Source organism: Phyllostomus discolor, chromosome 4, assembly GCF_004126475.2.
Source record: "Phyllostomus discolor isolate MPI-MPIP mPhyDis1 chromosome 4, mPhyDis1.pri.v3, whole genome shotgun sequence".
NCBI classification, from domain to species: domain Eukaryota; kingdom Metazoa; phylum Chordata; class Mammalia; order Chiroptera; family Phyllostomidae; genus Phyllostomus; species Phyllostomus discolor.
Window position 1 is genome coordinate 6,637,961 of NC_040906.2, and position 20,818 is coordinate 6,658,778.

General features: G+C 47.7%; 1 protein-coding gene across 1 annotated transcript in view; it reads left to right on the forward strand.

The window, feature by feature from the left end:
• Positions 1-20,524, forward strand: part of SP110 (SP110 nuclear body protein) — a 40,165-nt gene extending 19,641 nt beyond the window's left edge. Inside the window, exons 12-22 of the mRNA XM_028509857.2 lie at positions 379-444; positions 1,968-2,117; positions 5,489-5,557; positions 9,665-9,763; positions 10,421-10,563; positions 11,380-11,424; positions 16,676-16,791; positions 17,474-17,582; positions 17,865-17,936; positions 18,441-18,581; positions 19,633-20,524. Coding sequence (XP_028365658.2) covers positions 379-444; positions 1,968-2,117; positions 5,489-5,557; positions 9,665-9,763; positions 10,421-10,563; positions 11,380-11,424; positions 16,676-16,791; positions 17,474-17,582; positions 17,865-17,936; positions 18,441-18,581; positions 19,633-19,746 — 1,124 coding nt within the window. The 3' untranslated portion in view covers positions 19,747-20,524. The remainder of the gene's footprint in view (positions 1-378; positions 445-1,967; positions 2,118-5,488; positions 5,558-9,664; positions 9,764-10,420; positions 10,564-11,379; positions 11,425-16,675; positions 16,792-17,473; positions 17,583-17,864; positions 17,937-18,440; positions 18,582-19,632) is intronic.
• The last annotated feature ends 294 nt before the right edge of the window (positions 20,525-20,818 follow it).

The following is a 20,818-nucleotide window of genomic DNA, read 5'->3' on the forward strand; positions in this document are numbered from 1 at the left end:
TTTTAATTTTTGAAATGGTCAGATCTATCTTTTACCTTTATGATTTCTGGCCTTGAGTTTTAGCTTAGAAATTTTTTTCTACATCTATAGCTTACAATAATCTCTCTATATATTTCCTTCAAGTCTTAAAAAACCTGGTTATAAATTTGAAAAAAAATGGCCTAATTTAACTGTTAATAATTTAGTATATCTTTGTTACTTCCTGATTCAACCTTTTTTATTTCCAAGTGAAAAGGAGTACTTCTTTTACACAGATCTCATGGTTTTCTGCTTCCCCAAAGTGATGGGAAGACAAGTAAATTGATTTTTAAAGTATTGACATCTCAAGTTTATGGATCAATATCCACAGCCATAAAAAATTATTTTTTCCTGTTTCAGAAAACAAGAAGAAAAAATGTAACCAGTCAAGTTCAAAACCAAAACAGAGGAAAAGCCTCCCAAAGGGTAAGTAAGGAGAGTGAAGTCACCTCTCCCTTGCTCTTCATCAGGGTCCTCATTTAGATGACAAGCAAGGCCTCCTTCCCAGCCACATGGCCACACGGGTATCACTGGCACATGGCCAGTGCTGTCCTGTCCCCTAGGCCACCCCATCAAATGACCCTCCTCACAGAGGGAGAACCCAGACGCCCTATAGTTTAGTTACAGAGGGTTCTTTTCTGACCATTGGGAAGGAGTGGGGCAGAGGTGGACAAGAGGCATCAGACAACTTTGAGATCAGGACTGTGCCTAGTGCAAGTGCAGAGCCAGGGAGAACAGACAAAGCAAACCTGCACATGCAGGCAGGATCCAGACCCCCAGTATCAAACTGGAGTTGATTTGTAGTCACGGAGGCTTCAAAACCACCTGAAGTGATTCGTACCTACCCATCATGCATCTACCACGAAACTGACGTTATTTTCGTGCAGACAAGAAACATTCACGAAACTGCATTTTTCTGGCTCCTCTGTCCTCTCTATTGTTCTCCTCACCCTGGTCTTCTCCCCTCGTTCCTTCCCTCCCCCATCTCCGCTCTGCTTTCTCCTTTCCTTTTTCAAGGTATGCTAGTGCGTGAGGAGTCTCTTGAGTTCCCTACTATATGGGGGCCCTGGGGTGCTCGGTGAGGGAGTCTCATCTCAGCCCCCAAAACATGCAGCATCTCGTGAACTTCACTGCTTTGAACATAACCCACTTTTTCGGCTTGGCTCCAGCACCCCTCAGCCTTGAGCGTGAGGGGACTCGGATGTCCTTGCCTGCCCTTCTCCAACCCTTGTCTCTTCTGACTCCCAACCCCCGTGCCTCCCTAGGCTAGAGGAAACTTACGGTCTGTCAAATGCAGAGTTCTCTGTTACCAGTGAATTCTAGGAAAACTTCTCATGCAGGAAACCTCCAAACTTTTCTTCTTGGTACATGAAGATAATTTTTGGAATTTAGAAATCCCCTTCACTCCCCACAAATCCTGTGTTTCAGGATGTACAGTATCTCCATAAAGGTCTCAACTGAATCATGACTTCCCGGTTCTAGCCAGCATCAGCCCTTTCCCTGGGTCTTACTGATTGAGTCGTTAGGGAACCCTGGGGCATTGTGATTTAGGAGGATGCAAAATATATCCTTCTAATATTTCAAAAATATTCTATCCTTGTCTAGTCTTTCAACACAGGTGAATTGAGCTGAGGTGCGTGCCAGGCACATGTCTTAGGTCATGGGAACTCAGCAGGGGACAAAACAGATGAGGAGCCTCCTTTCTCACTGTTACACATGTAATTAATAGACAAAAAGGAGCTGAAGGAGGACACAGAACAGGAAGGTGTATTGTGGGGGGAAAAGAGGAGCATTTGTAGAGAAACAGTAAGATAAAAGTGAGGTATAGGGATACGGGATTTCATGACAATGTGGGGACAGGGAGCGTGAGAAGGAAGGTCATTAAGGGGGAGGAGGAGGACGACGGGGGATCCCAATGGAAACTTCTCACAAATCATTCTTTGACCCAGGTCCTGCCTCACCTGGACACAGAATCCAAGAGAAGCTCCAAGTGGCGGATCGGGCATCCCAGAGGAAGGACGACTCAGCTGGCACCTCAAAGATGATGACAAGGGCCCGAAGGGCAAGGACTGAATGTGTTCAAACATCTGGACCTGAGGGTAAGGCTCGTGACCACATCTGCCATTTGGAGGCTCAGGGTGGGAGGGTCTGGTGCAGCAGGCACAGGGTTAGAGGGATGTGAGAAGTTAGTGTTAGAAGGAGGGAGCAGTGTAGACAAGAAGAACATGAAGACAGCAAGGATCTGTCGGTCTGAGTGTGGTGTTGTGTCACAAGCATCTGTTTGCAATACAGTCTTGCCTCTAAGTCAGCTGGGCAACTGCTCGGTTAGCAGCCTGCTGAGCAGCCTGGCGCCAAGGAGTAGACCAGAGTCACGCACAGTAACTGTGCTCTTCTCTCAGCTTGTATTGAATGCAGGTTCACTCAAAGTAGAACATCAACATACATTAGTATCCTACTTGCACCCTATCAATGTAAGAGGAATATAACACACACACAGCAATGAGTTGGGAGATAATGAACCCGAGTCCCAGGGTCTCCGTCTGCAGGTCCGGGGGTCGGCACCGTGGGCACGGGAGTTGTCAGCGTCCTGCAGGGAAGGACCCCTGGAGCCAGGTGGGCAGCAGGGCTGGTGACATCCTCAGTCCAGCAGGGCAGAGCCTCTGGTAGCCCATGCCAAGGGAGATCGGTGTGGCGGGGAGCTGCACTCTGGGGTGTGGAGCTCGGCGGTCTCCGCAGCGGTCTGGAGCCTGCCTCAGTGATACCTTGAGAGTGGTGCCCTCCACCCCTCTGGGTCCTCTCGATAAATGTCTTGGCACCCCTGACGGCAAGTGGGGGATGTGCCCAGGAGCCTAGCTGTGGGTGGTCCCGCTCCGCTGACACAGCCCCTCTGACCACGTGTGCAGATATCGTAGGTGTGTCTCTTTGCCACATATTTCTGCTCTGACCATGAGGGCAGACCTGTCTCCTTGCCACAAGTGCTTACTCTGACTTAGGGAATTTTCCTCTGGAACCAAGGTGTCATGGCTGACAGACAGCCATTTTAGTTAGCATAAGTGACTCCACTTTGTTTTATATACTTTATGCTATCTTTTTTTTAAGATTTTATTATTTTTAGAGAGGGAAGGGAGGGAGAAAGAGAGAGAGAGAAACATCAATGTGCAGTTGCTGGGGGTCATGGCCTGCAACCCAGGCGTGTACCCTGACTGGGAATCGAACCTGTGACACTTTGGTTTGCAGCCCGCACTCAATCCACTGAGCTACGCCAGCCAGGGTACTTTATGCTGTCTTAATTAGACCAATGCCATTTTATTGGTCCTGCTGTCCACATATTGGAAGAAGTAAGTGTGTCCCCAGAGTGCAGCTGACCTCCGCTGGGCACTGTGGACTCACATGATCACTTCCCAGGTCCTACTGTTTACCTTTCTGCTCCTGAGTCTGAGGTCAGACTCAGGTCTCCTCTCAGATTGCAGCTGACCCAGTGGGGAGTGTCACCAATCCCCATTCTCAATAGTATTTGTTAGTGGTTAATTTCCAGAAGTGAAGTCAATTGGTCAATTAATATGCATATTTAAAATTGGCACATAGTAATGATCAAATTGTTGCCACTTTAGGCACCCTTTAACATCATGGGGATACCCGTTTTCCTACACCTTTACCAACACTAGAAATAATGAGACTTTTCTGTTTTTGACAAATTAAAAGCAAAGAATGGCCCTGGCTGGTGTGGCTAAGTGGATTGAGGGCCAGCCTGCCAACCAAAGGGTTGCTGGTTTGATTCCCAGTCTGGGTTGCAGGCCAGGTCCCCATAAGACAACCACACATTGATGTTTCCCTCTCTTTCTCCCTCCCTTCCCCTCTGTCTATAAATAAATATTTTTTTAAAAAGCAAAGAATGATATTCCACCAACATTTCCCTTTGAATTTCTGTGCACTGTGCATTCAATTAAACATTCTGGGACAGGTTGGGTCACTGCTGGCCAGCATTTCAGAAGGTTAATGCCCCTGCCCTGTGGACTCAGGGACAGCCACGTGGTTTGATGAACAAAGAAGTGTGGGCAAATGTGAGGGGGGTCACTTTCAAACCAAAGCTTTAAGGGCCCTTGTGTTGGCATTCTCTCTGCCGTGGAACCAACGACATTCTAGACAGAGGCTTCTGTGTCCCAGGGTCAGTGACGTGGGACCTCGTCTAACTTGCGATCAACAAACAGCATCAGCAAGAAGTAAACCTGTGTTGTTCTAAACCAGCATTTGGCAAATGTTTTCTAAAAAGGGACAGATAGTAAATAATCTAGGCTCTGCTGGACTTACAGTCTCTATTGTAGCTATTCAACACTACCATTGTGGCACAAAGAAACAAATGCATAAACAAATGGACCAGCTGTGTTCAATAAAACGTTATTTACAAAAACAGGCATTGGGCCGATTGGGCCCTCAGCCTGCAGTTTGCTTACCCTGTAAATAAACCACTGAGGTTTGGAAAGATCCTAAATTACCAGAACCTGTTTTTCAATAAATGTTTCATTAGAATATTGTCCTTTGGGGGATCACCTGTTCATGTATGCCCATTTTTGTATAAGACTATTTATTTTTTTTGGTTTAATCAAAATTAACCTTTTGTCATCTTATTGCAATTTTTCTTATTTTGTGTTTGTCATGTAACAAGACATTTTTGGTTGTGGCAATGTCTTTTAAAATTTGAGTTAGCTAAATCAGTTCATCTTTTCCAGTATGGTTTATGCTAGAGTTTGACAAAGTTGGCATTATTGGCATATTGGGCCAGATAATTCTTAGTTGCAGGGGCTGCACTGTGCATCACAGGATGCTTAGCAACATCCCTGGCCTCTACCAATCAGAGGTCAGTAGCACCTGCCTCCCAGTCGCAAAAAAAAAAAAAAGAAAAAAAAATCCTAACATTGCCAAATATCCCCTAGATGGCAAAATCACCCAGCACTGAGAATCACTGCTTTTTTCCCTATACTTCTGCCTTAAAAATCCCTTTCCATATAATATTTATAAGAGCAATCATTTAGTAACTTCTAGTATTTATATTAAATGTATAAACACATTATTTTACATGTTACTATGCATAACTATTTGAAATGTTGACTTCTGTAATATTTTAGCCTCCTTATCTATTAACATGAGTTTGCTATTTTTACTTAGTCAATGCTATGATTTTCCTTTCTTAAGAATTCATATCTATCTCGATTCCCAGCCAGGGCACATGCCTGGGTTGCAGGCCATAGTCCCCAGCAACTACATATTGATGTTTCTTGCTCTCTCTCTCTATCTCCCTCCCTTCCCTCTCTAAAAATAAATAAATAAATAATCTAAAAGAAAAAAAAAGAATTCATATCGATCTTTCTCCAAACTGGGAGAAAAACATGGGGAAATTATTTCAAAGTAGTTCACATATAAAGCATGTGAATGTATGTTTCCAATTATAATCGACCTCTTACAATTTTTTTAGAAAAGAAAAGGAAAACAGATGTCTGTAAAAGTTCAACAAAGACTCATCAGAAAAATATTCCCCCAAAGGGTGAGTAACAGAGAGGCAAACTTGCCCTCAGATGCCCCCCCGGCTGCTGAGACCTCCATTCTCCCTCCCTCCTCTGCCCTCCCTCCCACTGTCCCTGCCCCCTCCTAGGTCTCTTTCCCACTCACATGTGACACACCCCCAGGGAATGACAGCTGCCCAGCCAATGTCTGCCCAGGGAAGCATTCTTCAGCACAGAACATAAAGGCCCGGAAGTGATTAAGGGAGAATGACCAAACCCATATGTCAACTTCTAATGTAAACTCCTCCTTTCTTCATTCTAGGAATTGGTGAAAACCCTAATCTAAACAAAGCGGATCCCCACTTCCTGTGTTAGTCAGAGCTGATGGCCTAGTCTCTGTGGGTCAGGCCCCGGGCTTGCTTCTGACCCCTGAACTCTTGTGCCTCTTGGGGCCACTGTCCTCTTCCTCCTCCTGTATTCACTTTTCTTCCGCTTTTATAACTTACTTCCTCAGCATTCTCTCTTGTCCCTCTCTCTTTCCTCTCTCCTTTTTGTCCCGTTAATTTATTATCAAAGTATATAGCATGTGCTAATCAAGGTGGGGTCTCCACACTGGGGCCACCTGCAAGCCTGTTTGATACAGGTCTGGACAGTGACGGAGCTTGTACATCCACTGTGACCCCAAACACACTGCTTTGGTGGCCAGACCTCCCCAGTCGAGAGAGCAGTGCGCCGGCTCCTATCCTGGTCAAGCCCCTGTCTGGTCACAGGCACATGCTGAGCAGCACTGGTGTGAGGTGCTCACAGGCAAAATGAGGAATTAACACAAAGCAAGAGCCCACATGGACCCAATCCCCCATGAGGTCAAGAAACAGAACATAACCCACTTTCATAATCCAGTCCCTACCCACACCCCTCCCGTCACCACCAGCCTGATTTCTCAATGTGTAGGTCGCTGTGACGCCAAATGCTTCTCCCTCCTTGCTGCTGGACTTCCCAACCCACACACACGCACGTGAGCACACACACCCATGTGCACACACACACACACACCTGCATCCTCGTCCCTCCCTTTGCTACACATCCTCAGGCCGCACCGTGAACACAGCATTCTCTGCCCCGCAGGCAGCGGTAGGGCCTCCTGCTATGCCTTTTGGAGCCCTGCATTTTTTTTTCCCGAGGCCCTTAGGGCAAGGATAATTAGTTGTCTCTGTCCGTTCTGCTCCTCGTGTGAAAGTCAGACGGAGTCAGGAAGGCCTCCTCTGTGCCTCGCACATTTTACGCTACAGTAACTGTCAAGTCGTCAAGACTGTATTCATTCCTCTTCATCAAGGTGAACACCAACATCAGGGCCTCCATTTGCCTGTATGACGCACCTGTGTGAACTAGAAAAAGGTGCTCCTTACTCAATCACTTTCCCCACATGGGCCAGAGCAGATTTCTGAAACGACGGTCTCTTCTGCCCTCTGCTGGCAGATTGCTGTAAGAAGTACATAGATGGATTATATCTCAGAGGCAAACCGCAGCCCCCTCCAAGGTGGAACCCTGGCTCCGTGCACAACCCACCCAACCATACAGAGGCCCTGATCTCAATATAAGTATGTACATCACTTTACAATTGTCAAGGCACCTTACTATTTAATCCCCATACAAATGTGATACAGCGCATTTTACAGAGACAATTAGAACAGAAAGGACTTGCATGAGCTAAAATCAACCTAGATGTTCCCGTGTCAAGTTCTTTTCTCTTTACACAGAAAAAAAAAAATACCCCTGATCTTTTTTAAAAAACACTAAAAAATGTAGGCAAGAACCCAGGCAAACGCTGACAGTTCCCCACCAGCATCGGCTTCGCCTGCCTCCTTAACATTTCTGCCCTCCCTGTGACGTCTGATTTAACGCAGCGTCTCCCTGCTGTCATCGGTTATGTGACAGGGACCAGTGTTGAGGCCCTTCTGATGCCACGGGATGAGCACTAGACTAAGACGGTGCTTCTGGATTCCAGCGCCAGCTGCCCCTCACGACGCCAGGAATTCTCTCCAGATCTAAGCCTACACCCCCCCCCATCTAAAGTGGGGATCCTCATTGCCTCCCCGTTTTAGACTGTTGTGAAGATAAACAGTACAGTGTGCGCTGATCATAAAGCTCCCAGATCTTACCCCAGGTTGTGTCTTTCCATGTAATTCCCACCTAGTGCCCTTTTCCTATGTTCTGTAAGAATTCTGGGGGTCTTCCTGATGGCTAGTTGGGGTTTTTTTCCATTCTGTTCTTCCCTGTCTCTCTTGGGCTTTTCTTTTCATTTCCTCCACAGTGCTTTCTGTTTCCACGAACTCTCTTTGTTCTTTAGTTGCTCACGTTTCATCGCAGGCTCCTCCCGCCGGCTCACACTTACTAATGGTGACCGAATCCATGCAGGAGAGCTCCAGGCAGGCCTTGCCCAGGGCCCCATGCTTACAGGACTGCTCGCTCACATGAGTGGGGAAGGCTGGGCTAACAGATCTGGGGGAACACGTCGGAAAGTTCCCTTCCCACTTAAGGACAGGGTGGTCGCTCCGGAAGTAATTGGAAACAAGGTCCCTCATGAGTCGGTGAGCTACCTGCCCCAGGCAAAGGAGAGCATGCTGCTTATGCCCGTGACCCTGCCCTTTGGCTTGCTGAGCAGAGCTCCCAGAGTCACCCACTGCGCCCACATCTGCTTGTAAACAAATCTGGGACACCTGCATTCACTGGGCTCATACTTACTGTAGGAGTTAGGGAAGAGGGTCCCCTGAGACAGAGAACTGCCGAAGGTCCCTTTGCCACACTAACCCGCCTTGGGGTTTGCAATAATGGTCCAAAGTGACCTGTCACTTAGGCACATCCCCCACTCAGCTCTGGCAACAGTAACACACATTTAGGTGACCTTCCTGGCGACTTGCAAAGCCGGAACTACAAGCCCACCCAGCGTGGCTCCCAAGGCTGTGCTCTCCTCCACTGGGCTGTAATTAGCAGGCAGAGTCTGGAGACAAGCGATGGAGTGGCCACTTCATGCGACAGTGCTGGCCGGCTACCGGAACAAAATTCTTCCCACCCCCTCATTCCTACTTAACCTTTCGACAGCCCCTGCTCCTCCAGGCTGGGCATCCTCTGGGGCTCTCTTGGGGGAACCATCCCCTCACTTCTCAAGGACCTCTCCTTTGTCATTTGATTCTTTCTAGTTTATATCTTTCCCAAATAATTCATGGTTTCTTCGCCATTGATGCTGTTCTGTCCTTTTTTCAATGATATCCTTGTTTTTTCATACATTTCCCTTTGGCTCTTTCAGTAAGTGCTGAGACAAGGGGGAGAGTTGCACTAGTGGCTCTCCCAGCCTCACTCCAGGTGTAACTGTGCAACTCGACACAAACCACGGACCGCCCCTTCCCCTTGCCGCCAAGGGACAGCTGGCAGTCTGTCTTGAATGAAGTCACCCACAACGAGGCTAGGGGCAGGAAGAGCAGAAATGGCTGCTATTTCTCTGAAACCCTTTTAAACTCCTTCCCCAGATCACTACTCAGGGGCTTGAGCGGCCAAATCTCTCCGTGTGCAATTGGCAGATTAGTCCAGAGCTCTCCAGGGTTTTCTTTTACTCATAGAGAAAGACACAGGGAGGCAATGAAATGGGGGGGGGGGGGGCGAAGCAAACAATGAAGCCTCTCAAGATTCCCTCAGTGCTAACTGCCTCGCTTACCCCCCGCCCCAGTTGGAATCAGCCAATAATTTCGTAGACAAAGACCTTTTCTCCAGCTACGTGAACACAGAGAAACATTCTAAGCAGGCAACATCCACCAGCACAGTGGGAGAAGCAGGAGGCATGACAAAAGAATCTGAAAAGAACTGGCTATGCCGGGTGGGGTGGTGCATGTTAGGTGATGGCCCATTAGCTTGTGAATTAAAAACACGGGCACCCAACATGGTGGACAGAAATGTTTTGTTTGATGCAGTGTCTTCAGGGGTGGTTTTGTGTATCCAATCTCTCACTCAAAATAAATCATCCCCGCCTATTAACCAGAGAACGTTCCCCGATGCCCTTCATATCGTTAAGACTATTGTTGGAATTCGTGGAAAGGCGAACTCGTGAGGGGGAGAGCATGAAGAATGAGTGACGGACTGTGTTCTTCTGCTTTCAGAAAAACCCGAAGATGAAACCGTGGATTTGCAGTTTCCTAACTTCCCCGTGACCTGTGGCGCCGTGAAGGGGGTTTTTTATCTGGAGAAAATGGGAACCGGTGCGTTCCTTGATACTCTGAGCTTCAGATCCCCTCGATGACGGGATCACTAGGAGGGAGGAAAGTACCCCTGTGTGCAGGGAGTGGAGCCTGCAGACTAGGCTGCAGAGGAAGGGGGAAAAGTTTGTTAAGGAGGAATTTTCTTTTTCTTTTTTTTTTAAATGTGATGAGCAACAGAGGTTTTGTTTCTTTTTTTTTAAGATTTTGTTTACTTATTTTTAGAGAGGGAAGGGAGGGAGATAGAGAGAGAGAGAGAGAAACATCAATGTGTGGTTGCTGGGGGGTCATGGCCCGCAACCCAGGCATGTACCCTGGCTGGGAATCGAACCTGGGACACTTTGGTTCCCAGCCCGCACTCAATCCACTGAGCTACGCCAGCCAGGGCTGTTAAGGAGGAATTTTCAAACTTTTCCACGTCGTGGTACACCTGGTGGCGAGGCCACTGCACTCCCACATGGGAGTCATCTGTCCATGGATGCCGTGACACTGATCACCATGTCCTTGCCACAGATAGGTGGCACAGAAAATACAAATATCCTCTCCCTCCCTTGCCACTCTGCCAGGCGTTAGAGCTTCCTTCAGTCTGAGAGCGTGGAGGTTTGGGGTGAATTCAGAGGGTGGCAGTGGGTCCTGGAATGGACTGTCTTTGCCTTACAGGATCCTCAGGGAAGTGCATTCGGGATGAGGCGGGATCTTGGTGGACGCCATTCGAATTTGAAATTCGAGGAAAAGGGAAAAAATCAAAGAACTGGAAGCGGAATATACGTTACAGAGAAAAGACCTTAGAACAGCTAAGAAAGGTATTAAAATGATGAGGGGCAGATAGACAGTGGGTTTAAGTCCTCGAAGCAGGAGTGACATGTTAATAACGGAGCTGTGAAGAGATTCCCATTAGGATTCCACAGCACAACTGACAAAGAGCTACACCTTCATAGGAAAAAAAAAGATGTGGGTGGTAAAGCTAAAAACGCAGATTAGTGCTGAGGGTGGAGACCTCTGAGTGCAAGCAAAGGGTTTTGAGGTCAGGAGAAATGTGAGAAGCTTTGCCTGGTGGTGTTCGGTAGGGTGGGCTGGAAGGAAACTGGATGAAGACAGAGACGTTGGCCATAGTTTCGCGGTGTCCTCCCACCACTAAGCGCCTCCTCCAGGCCCCGGTCCAGAGAGACCCCGTGGTGAAGTGTCCCCCAGGCCATCCTGTGCATGGTCCGTCTCTCCTCTGCACTTCCCAGCACACCCATCCCGTGAGCAACAAATGAGGGTTCTAGGGATCCCAACACAAAGCCTCTCTATTACACTCAAAAATTATCTCTAGGATGAAAGCACAGGGTTTTATCTAGAGAGGAGGAAATGCAAATTAAAAGGAGTGGGTGGGGAGGGGACTGAGAAGAAAGAACTGGCAGGTCTTGGATTTGAGTAATCGAGAAAGAAAAATGATTTTATCAAGTCCAGAAGAAGAATCGATTGGAGGAAGGAGCTCATTTTTCTTTTAGACACCTTGGGTTGGAGACCCAGAAGGATGTCTAGGTATAAAAATTCATTAGGAAGTAGGCACTTTGATCATTACAAAAGAAAAGCCTCCGGAATAACCTAATTCTTTGGCCTCTTCTCTCTTTCAGGAAGGATTCATGGACTATCCTCCAAGAATAAGTCTCGAGAGAGAGGTAAATAGCAAGTGAATTTCTGCCACATTCTCAGTCGCCAGGTGGTGGACTCTTCAAGTCCAAAGGCTCACCTTCCAGCCCTTGAGTATCCCAGCCCCAGTGAGCTTCACATTTAGACACTCTCTCCAAGTCGACTGCTTTAGCTCCGTGGTCCATGCACGTGCCACCAGTGTTTTCATAGCTGACTTGAGATAGGGAAGGAAATAACTCTTGCAAATAAATATCAAGCCAAAAGCTGATGATGTACATGTGTTGCAGACAAACATCTGGATATATCTTTGTGATCTGAATGATTACAAGCCCAGGGTGTCAGAAATCGAGTGTTCTTGTTTGAAAAGTAAACATGTTATTGAAACAGAAAAGCCCAGAAAGGGCAAGATGATCACCCTTGATTGAACACCAGTCATCTGGATTCCACACACTCTGTATCAACAGCACCAGAATGGAAGACTGTGCTTCAGCTAAGCTGTGTCTCCACAGAACCTCCCTCCAAGTGAAAAAAACAGTCCACTGGCTGTACCAGCAGCTTTTTCTCGGCCTTCTTTGCTTGCTTAGATGCACCTTCCAAACACAAGTCCCATTCATGGGCTTCCCGTTGGATATGAACCCCCAGCAGACGCAATAATAGCTCCTATCCCATCTTGCCCTGTAGGCTCGCCTGACCCTTGGTTGGATCCATTCAAAGTTTGCCAGGCAGTAGTCCCTCCATGCCATTTCTTGTATAAACTATCTTTTCCATGGTGATCTGAAACACCTTGATACACGGGATGCTTATAATAGCAAAAAATCAGACTACAAATGCTCATCAGTATTTTAAAACAACCTAGAGACATCTACAGAATGGTGTTTTTTAATGAATGGATTCATGGGTAAGGATTCATCCGCAGTCAGTGGGAAACCACACAGTGGGGGTTGAGGTCAAGAAAGCTTGTGGAAGCTCAAACTGCTGGCAATATGTGTGGAACAAGGCCATTTTTATTTATGTGATATGTACATCTACGACTTTTTAAAAATCTGAAAGAACTGGCTATACTGGGGTGGGCTTACAAGGGAAATTTGCCTTCCATACTACACATTTATGTATATGTGGAATTTTTATGATGACCATCTACTACTTTTGTAACCAGAAAAAAAAACAATAAAGATATTTAAAATCAGATCATTCATGAATGGCCCCAACATAATAGTTTCTTCTTACCTGTAATGTCACATGTCAGCACATGATATAGCCTGGGGCACACATGACCTGACCTGGTGGTCCCACCTGTCAGGGGCCCTGTCGGGGTAATGAGAATCGAGTCTAGCTCTGACTACAAACAGACTAACTCGGGCCCTTCCCTGAGCCTCATCATCCCCTGTGTCACTGCTGTGCTGCACTATACCCATCCCCACTGGTGTGTACCTCTGTACATGTGTGCCATCAAGACATCAGATGCTGACACCACAAACATGTGTTTTGTGGCTTCCCTGCAGGGTGTGGGTCCCGAGGCCCAAGGCAAATGGGTGGCTGGTGCAGAGTCCCGGCCTCAGGGCTCGTGAGAACCTCCTTTTCCAAGGGGCCAGCATGCAGACACTACTTGCCAGCCTGTAGGAGTATAGTGTGGTGCTGACAAGGACAGGTAGGGTTAGGGTGAGGTTTCTCTTGCTGGGCCAGGGCCTGTCTGGCTTGAACTTTCTACTAGAGCTAAGGGAAGAAATCCATAGCTTTTTTATCAACTGGTCCAGATGTGGCAAGAGGGGAAGAGGAGGGGGTGGGGCTTGAAGCTGTCAGCAGTCTTCCTAAAAACCAGAGTCGGACTCTTTATTACAGAACATGATTGTGGAACTGTATGTCTTTTCTCTGTCACTTATCATGTGTGCTGGAAACAGTTTCACTCCCCAGCATAGGGTTGCTGGAGCCTGGGGTTGGGCTCAGGACTCTGGACCCAGCTAGAGTCTCAACTAGGAAGAGTAGGTAGGTCCAGGCTCCCTGGAGAACTGGCATCTGTGCCCTGGAGTAAGGCAGGGCAGGCGTCCAGTCGGAGGACAAGAAAGGCCATAGAGTATCAACCTCAAAGACAAAGAAAGAAGAATGGAGAGTTCAAGGTGGGAAGGCCAGAGAGATCCACCGAACTTCAGGATGGAGGGATCCCTCTTTGAGGAAGTCCTAGGGCCCAGGAAATGGAGGGAGCTGCTAAGAAGCCTCCCCAGTTAAGAGAAAGATGAACACCCTCCCCAAAGCAAAGGGAATTTTTGGAGTTCCAGCCAAGGTGGAGGCATAGGTTGATAACTTTGCCTCCTCACACAGCCAAAGAAGGACAACAACAAATTTAACAACAAAAAATAACCAGGACTACCAGAAAATTGAACTGTATGGAAGTTTAACAACCAAGGAGTTAAAGAAGAAACATCCATCAGACTGGTAGAAGGGGCAGAGACAGGCAGCCGGGGCAGAGAAGATGCACAACAAGGCAGCAGCCGGAGGACCAGGCCAGTGAGGCTGTGGCTAGTGGACCTGGCAGTCCCATATTTGCATGCGGATAAACAGGGAGGAACAACTGGGGAGTGAGACAGACTGCACAACCCAGGGTTCCAGCGTGGAAAAATAAAGCCTTAAAACCTCTAACTGGAAAAACCTGTGGGGGTTGAATTTGTGGGAGAAACTCCCAGCCTCACAAGGGAGTTCATTCTAGACCCACAGGGCCCTAGAATGTACACAAATCTCCCCACCCAGGAATCAGCACCAGAAGGGCCCAATTTGCTTGGGGGTAGCAGAGGAAGTGACTGACAGCAGGTCAAGAGCCGGGCAAGTGGCATTGTTCCCTCTCCAACCCCTCCCCCACATACAGCTCCTCAACCAGCAGCATGGGTTGCCCTGCCCTGGTGAATACCTAAGGCTCTTCCTCTTATGATGTGACAGACGTGCCGAGAGAAAGAAATATGGCCCAAATGAAAGAACAGATCAAAACTCCAAAAATAGAACTGAGTGATGAAGAGATAGCCAAACTATCATTTGCAGGGTTCAAAACACTAGTAATCAGGATGTTCACAGAAATGGTTGAGTATGGTCGCAAAACAGAGGGAAAAGCGAAGGCTATGCAAAGTGAAATAAAGAAAAATCTACACAGAACCAATTGTAACAGGAAGGAAACCAGGACTTAAATCAACGATTTGGAGCAGAAGGAAGAAATAAACATTCAACCACAACAGAATTAAAAAACAAGAATTCAAAACAATGAGGAGAGGCTTAGGAACCTCTGGAACAACTTTAAACATTTCAACATCCAAATCATAAGGGTGCCAGAAGGAGAAGAGGAAGGGCAAGAAATCGAAAACATATTTGAAAACATAAGGAAGGAGAGCTTCCCCAATCTGGCCAAAGAAATAGACTTCTAGGAAGTCCAGGAAGCTCACAGAATCCCAAAGAAGTTGGACCCAAGAAAGCACACACCAAGGCACATCCTAATTACATTACCCAAGATTAAAGAGAAGGAGAAAATCTTAAAAGCAGCAAGAGAAAAGGAGACAGTTACCTACAAAGGAGTTTCCGTAAGACGGTCAGCTGTTTTCTCAAAAGAAACCTTACAGGCAAGAAGGGGCTGGAAAGAAATATCAAAGTCATGAAAGGCAAGGACCTACATCCAAGATTACTGTATCCAGCAAAGCTATCATTTAGAATGGAAGGGCAGATCAAGTGCTTCCCAGATAAGGTAAAGTTAAAGGAGTTTATCATCACCAAGCTCTTACTATATGAAATGTTAAAGGAACTTATCTAAGAAAAAGAAGATGATCAAAACTATAAACAGTAAAATAACAACAAAATCACAACTGTCAACAACTGAACCTAAAAAAAAACAAACTAAGCAAACAACTAGAACAGGAAGAGAATCACAGAAATGGAGATCACAGGGAGGGGTATCAGCAGAGAGGGGGAGGAGGAGAATGGGAAAAAGGTACAGAGAATAAGAAGCATAGATGGTAGGTACAAAATAAACAGGGGGAGGTTAAGAATAGTGTAGGAAATGGAGAAGCCAGAGAACTTACACGTACAACCCATGGGCATGAACTAAGGAGGAGGGAATGCTGGTGGAAGGAAGGGTGCAGGGCAGAGGGGAATAAAAGGGAGAAAAAAAATGGGACAACCAAAATAGCATAACCAATAAAATATACTTTAAAAAAAAGGAAATGTTTGCTCTTGCTGAGTGGCCAGTGTTGGGAATGGAAAACCATTTCCCTCTCTGAGCCTTTGCCCAGATCCTCACGCCTGGGTTATGGACGGTTGAGGGTAATGGCGGGGTTACTCTCCTTAGAGGTGGCCTGTCCCGGCCCCTCGGATCCTTGGCTCCAGCTCCTGATGATCTATTCCCCACCTTGTCACCCCCACGGTCCGTCAGGGGTCGGGGGAGAGTGCACACACAGGCACAGGGGAAGAACGCCTCTTCCCGACTCCCACCTTGAGCACCGAGAAGCCGGCCTCTTCTGCAGGTCGGGCCCACGCTGTCTGGCTGGAGGGGCCGGGGGCACAGCCAGCACGGCACCCAGCAGTAGAGATGGCGTTTCTCAGGTGAATCACTGGCAGAATTTACCAGATCACATGTTTAAGGCCGCGAAAGCCCCGTATGACTTCTCAAGCCCACCAATGCCCCATTTCACAGCAGCTCTGTCTCGGTGTCGGTGTCCTGTTGCTCAGCCCTGGCATCGGGGAGCGTTCTCTGAGCTGCCCACACGCTTGCCCCAGCTGCCACTCAGCAGGTGGGAACAGCTCCGACCCAGGGACGGCCTCGGTCAGGTACTAAGATACTCTGACGCTGCAGAAAAAAGCATTTTGTCTTTCCAGGTTTTCACACGAGGGCGTTGCCTACAGCTGTGTTTTCTCACATTGCACAGACAGCCTGCCTGGGATCCTGTTAGAATGTAGGTTTGGGTTCGGTAGGTCTGTGTTTCTAACCATCTCCCTGACGACGCTGAGGCCACCAGTCGTCGGTCGGACCGCGCTGTGTGGAATGGGCTTACGTGACCATCTAGTCCAGCAGGGCTGGCTCTGACAATCTGTGGTTCAAGTGGCAATGGGACCGTTTTTTGACACTTGGCTCTTCCAGGACTGAAAGGCCAGACTGGCCCTCCATCCCCATTCGGCCCAAACACCCTGGTCAGTGGAGCTGAGAGCAGCCACTCTGGGACAGGCAAGGGCAGGGTGTCCCAGAGCCCCACAGTGCCTGTGCTCAGTGGGTCCTGCTGATCCCAGCAGTGCCTTCATTATCTCCTTTTCCAGTGGCAAAAATCCGATGAATGTGAAGTGTGCTGCAGAGGGGGACGGCTGCTCTGCTGTGACACTTGTCCACGAGCCTTTCATGAGGACTGCCACATCCCACCTGTGGAGGCTGAGAGGTTAGTGAGACACAGCCACCTCGTGCAGCCTGCACCCCAGCTCGGCCACTGGCTGCTCAGCTCCATCAGGAAGAGCAAGACCCGTGAGCTTGGTGGGTGTAGGTGTGCTCAGAGCAGCCTGGTGGGGCGCAGCCTAAGTTCCCTCTGGGGTCGGTGACAGCCTTGTGCCTGTGAGTCTGCAGCTGGGCCACCTTGGCCCCAGCCTGCCACTGCCCCCTGGAGATGTCCTTCCTTAGGTCTGCAGCATGGATTCCTGTCCAAGGGGAATGGGGACAGGAAATGCCAGCTGTCTGTGTTCAGTGCTTGTTCAGAAAAGGCCTGGTTCCCCGCTTTGCTGCGTTTTCAACAGGCTGATGGGGACCGAGGGCCCCAGGGGTTAAGGTCCAGTCTGACACTCAGGCCTGGTGGGCAGGGCTCCTTGTGCCCCCAGCAGCCCCAACAGGGAGAGGAGGCCCCACCACTCATCCTGACATGGCCCTCCACCCACTGACCTCCAGCTGCTACCCTCAGTGGGAGGAGGGTCACCCTGTCAGACCCCTCCTAGGGATCTTGGAGACTGTGGGAAGTGTCGCCTTCATGCTGTTACTGTGTCCATCAGCCTTCCTGAAAGGAGAACAATGGCAGCTGTAGGAACGGTGGCTGTTTCCAGGCTTTGCCTTCCTCACTTTGCCTGACCTCTCAGGAGCCCGTGGAGTTGCACCTTCTGCAGGGTAAAGGAGTCTCCAGGAAGTCAGCCATGTCACGGGGCATCTCAGGTCCCAGCAAGGCCCATGGGGCCTGAGGAGCAGCTGGTGAGTCAGATTCAAACCCCAGGCCTCCTTGTTTCTGTTCACACATAACAAGTCAGTCACAGGCTCAGGGGAAGGGTCCCTAAGGGTGGCTCGCTTCCGAAGATGGTAACTCAGCACCCAAAAATGGAGTCCGAACAGAATTCAACTCTGTTCAGGGCCCTTAGACAAAAGCAGACAGAGGGCCAGTGTATCTGGCCATGCCCGTGTGCAGGTGTGGACACGGGCCTGCCTGCACTGCCTACAAGCTACGTCTCCCTTTAAAGTCCTCTTGACATCTTACAGAAATGCGAGTTCATCCTCTTGAAGACCTACTGTCATCCGCAAAGCACCTTTTTTGCGAAGATCCCATATAATGTAAGTCACATTCGATGACTCTCACCCTCCAGTCACCTCTCTGACGTCAAACTCACCCTGGAAACTTGGAGGATGAGTCCTGCAGGTGCTACTGTCTGCAGGTGCTAGCTTCACCTGCCTTGGGTCCTGGCTTCACCTTCTCTCTGGGGGCAATGTGTTTCTTAAGGATAGCTTATGGATTAAGAGCTCAAACTCAGAGCCAAACTGTGGGTTCAAGTCCCAGCTCTACCACTTTGTTGCTGAGACATCGCAGGTGGGTTACTTAACCTCTCCGTCCCTCGGTTTCCTCATCTGAAGTGGGAGTAATTTTAGTGCCTGTGTCACAGAGTCATTGTGGAGATCATGTGTCATTGTAATGGCAGTGCTTAGGAAAAAACCTGGCATGTAGGTGTCAAGTGGTATTATTATTATTATTACCCTGGAAAGAGAGACTTGTATTTAAGTTGGATCCATCCAGTCATGGTGACTGGGCTGACATCATGCCTTTGGTGGCTTTGTCCCTAGATTCTAGATTACGGTGAGCCCTTTGAGGAACCCATGTGGCTGGACCTGGTGAAGGAAAGGCTGGCTGAGAAAGTGTACACAGTGGCATGGTTCATACGGGACATGCGCCTGATCTTTCACAACCATAAAACATTTCACAAGGTAAAGGGCGTGTCCTGCTTCCTTCTCGTGTCCTTTCTCCTTTCCCCTAACCTCTGGATGACAGAGCTGTGCAAGAATTGTGCCCATTTCTCTTTCTGGATATGGATCAAAAGACAAAGACCATAGGAAAAACAAAAACAAAAACAAAAACAAGAAAAATGTACGCATTCCAGGGGTGGATGTCAAAAAGAGCCACAAGCAGGACACGGTGCCCGAAAAAACCCACCCTCCGTCCCCAGGTTGGCGGGCTGCTCCAGCTGAGACGGGCAGTTTCGTCCAGCCTCCTCGTTCACACTGAGAAGGGCCATTTATGCTTCCATTGTTCCTCATGCCCCAGAAATAGAGGAATGAATGAATGAATTCAACAAAATACAATAAACTTCCAGGATACTCGTGCTTGGCCTTCGTAACCTCAGGTTCCCAGTGGACTCAGACCTCCTCTGAGGCTGTCCCCAGATCAGGTTGTCTTCCACTTTCCCTGAAGGGGAGAGACGATTAGTTGAGCCACTTTGTAGTCCAAGGCATTCTTGAGTTTCTTGAGTTTCTCCTTATACTTACTCTCCCTTGTACTGACATTTTTGGGGAGGCAGCTAAGGAGGATGCTCACCTGCACCCAGCCTCCCTCCCTCCTCCGCGCCACAAGGCGGCAGGCACGTTCACAAGCCACATGTTTTGTCCGTGTGTGGAGCTGGAGGTGGCGGAGCCTACCCAGGGAGCCCCTCCACGCCTGAGGCAGTCCTAGCCTTGGAGAACCGGAAGGTCATCCTTGCGTCAAAAAGTGGGCTTTCAAGAAATGCTTTCACGTTACCCATTTCACACCAGTGTCAGGCTGTGCAGTGATCAGAATCAGCTCTTCGGTGCAGACCACCTGTCAGGTCCGAGCTAACAACCAGACAGAGCCTCATGGACATCAGGGAAGCAGCAGCATCTCCTCACCATGCGGCCCGAGTGCTGGAAGAGGGAGGGCGGGGCTCCTCAGATAGGCACGTGACTTAACGGTCCTAATCCTTGGTCCTTAGGCAGCTGTGTGTTTGCTTTTTTTCTCTTTTAGGCTTCCGACTTTGGTCAAGTAGGACTGGATTTAGAGACAGAATTTGAAAAGGCTGTCAAAGAGATGTTTATCTTTCATGAAGACAAGGAGAAGAGTTCTCAGGCTCCTCCTTGACCCTATTCTGGAAGGACTGAGGCTCCCCAACTTCAGGACCCAGACGATGTGACCCTGGTCATCCTCAGATTGCCAGTGGGTCTGGAAATGTGATCGGATGTCCTCTTGACTCCAGTCCAGGCCCTTCACAGCATTGTCACACCCTCTGCCTTTGTGCAGCTAAAGGAATCTTACCTCACACCTACAAAATTGCGGACTTCCTTAATAGCATTAAATAGCCATCATAGTTCACATTCTCCTCGTTTCTTATACATCTTTTTATAGTCAATTGTTTTTGGTTTCTCTTAAGTCCCTTTTATGCTATAAGTTTGCCAACTTTTTTCCTTGCCACCAATTCATTGGAGAATCTGGGGCCCCTGCCCCATAAAATTTTTCATATTCTGGACTTTTCTATACTCCTACCACTATGAAATATTCATTAAGTTGATCTAAATTTGTGTGGAATTTATTTTTCTCTGTTGCATATTTAATATATCATTGCAGATAGGGGTTTTTTTAGGATTTTGCATTTGTATTTATAAGTGAGATTGGTCTGTAGGTTTTTTTTATAATGCCATAGTCAAGTATAGGATTGTCTTCACTTGGGAAAATAACTTATAAAATTTTCTACCATTGTATACACTCTGGAATAGTTCATAGTGTTTTAAATTCATAAAATTATACAGCCGAGAGTTCTTTAGATAGGTAGTATTGACTATTTTCTCTGCTTTTTCATGGTAATTAGACTATTCAGACACCTATTGCATTTTGAATCGGTTCCACTTTTATATTTTTCTAAGAAGTAATCCATTGCATTTGTCTTTTTATAGTTGGCCTTATTTCCATATTATTTCATTCTTTCCCTTTTGAATACTTTTGTATTATTTTTGTCTATATTTCTTTGTTTTTATCTTCTATTCTGGAGGCGTGATAAGAGTTTTTAATTCTTCTAATACTTACCTGAGAGTTTTATAATTTCATTTTAACTTATTTTTTCAAATATCAGAGACAAAAATAAAGTCTTTAATGTGCCACCTGTTTAAGCCAAAATGTCAATTTTGTATCTCTCAGCTCCCTAATTCCAGTCTATCTG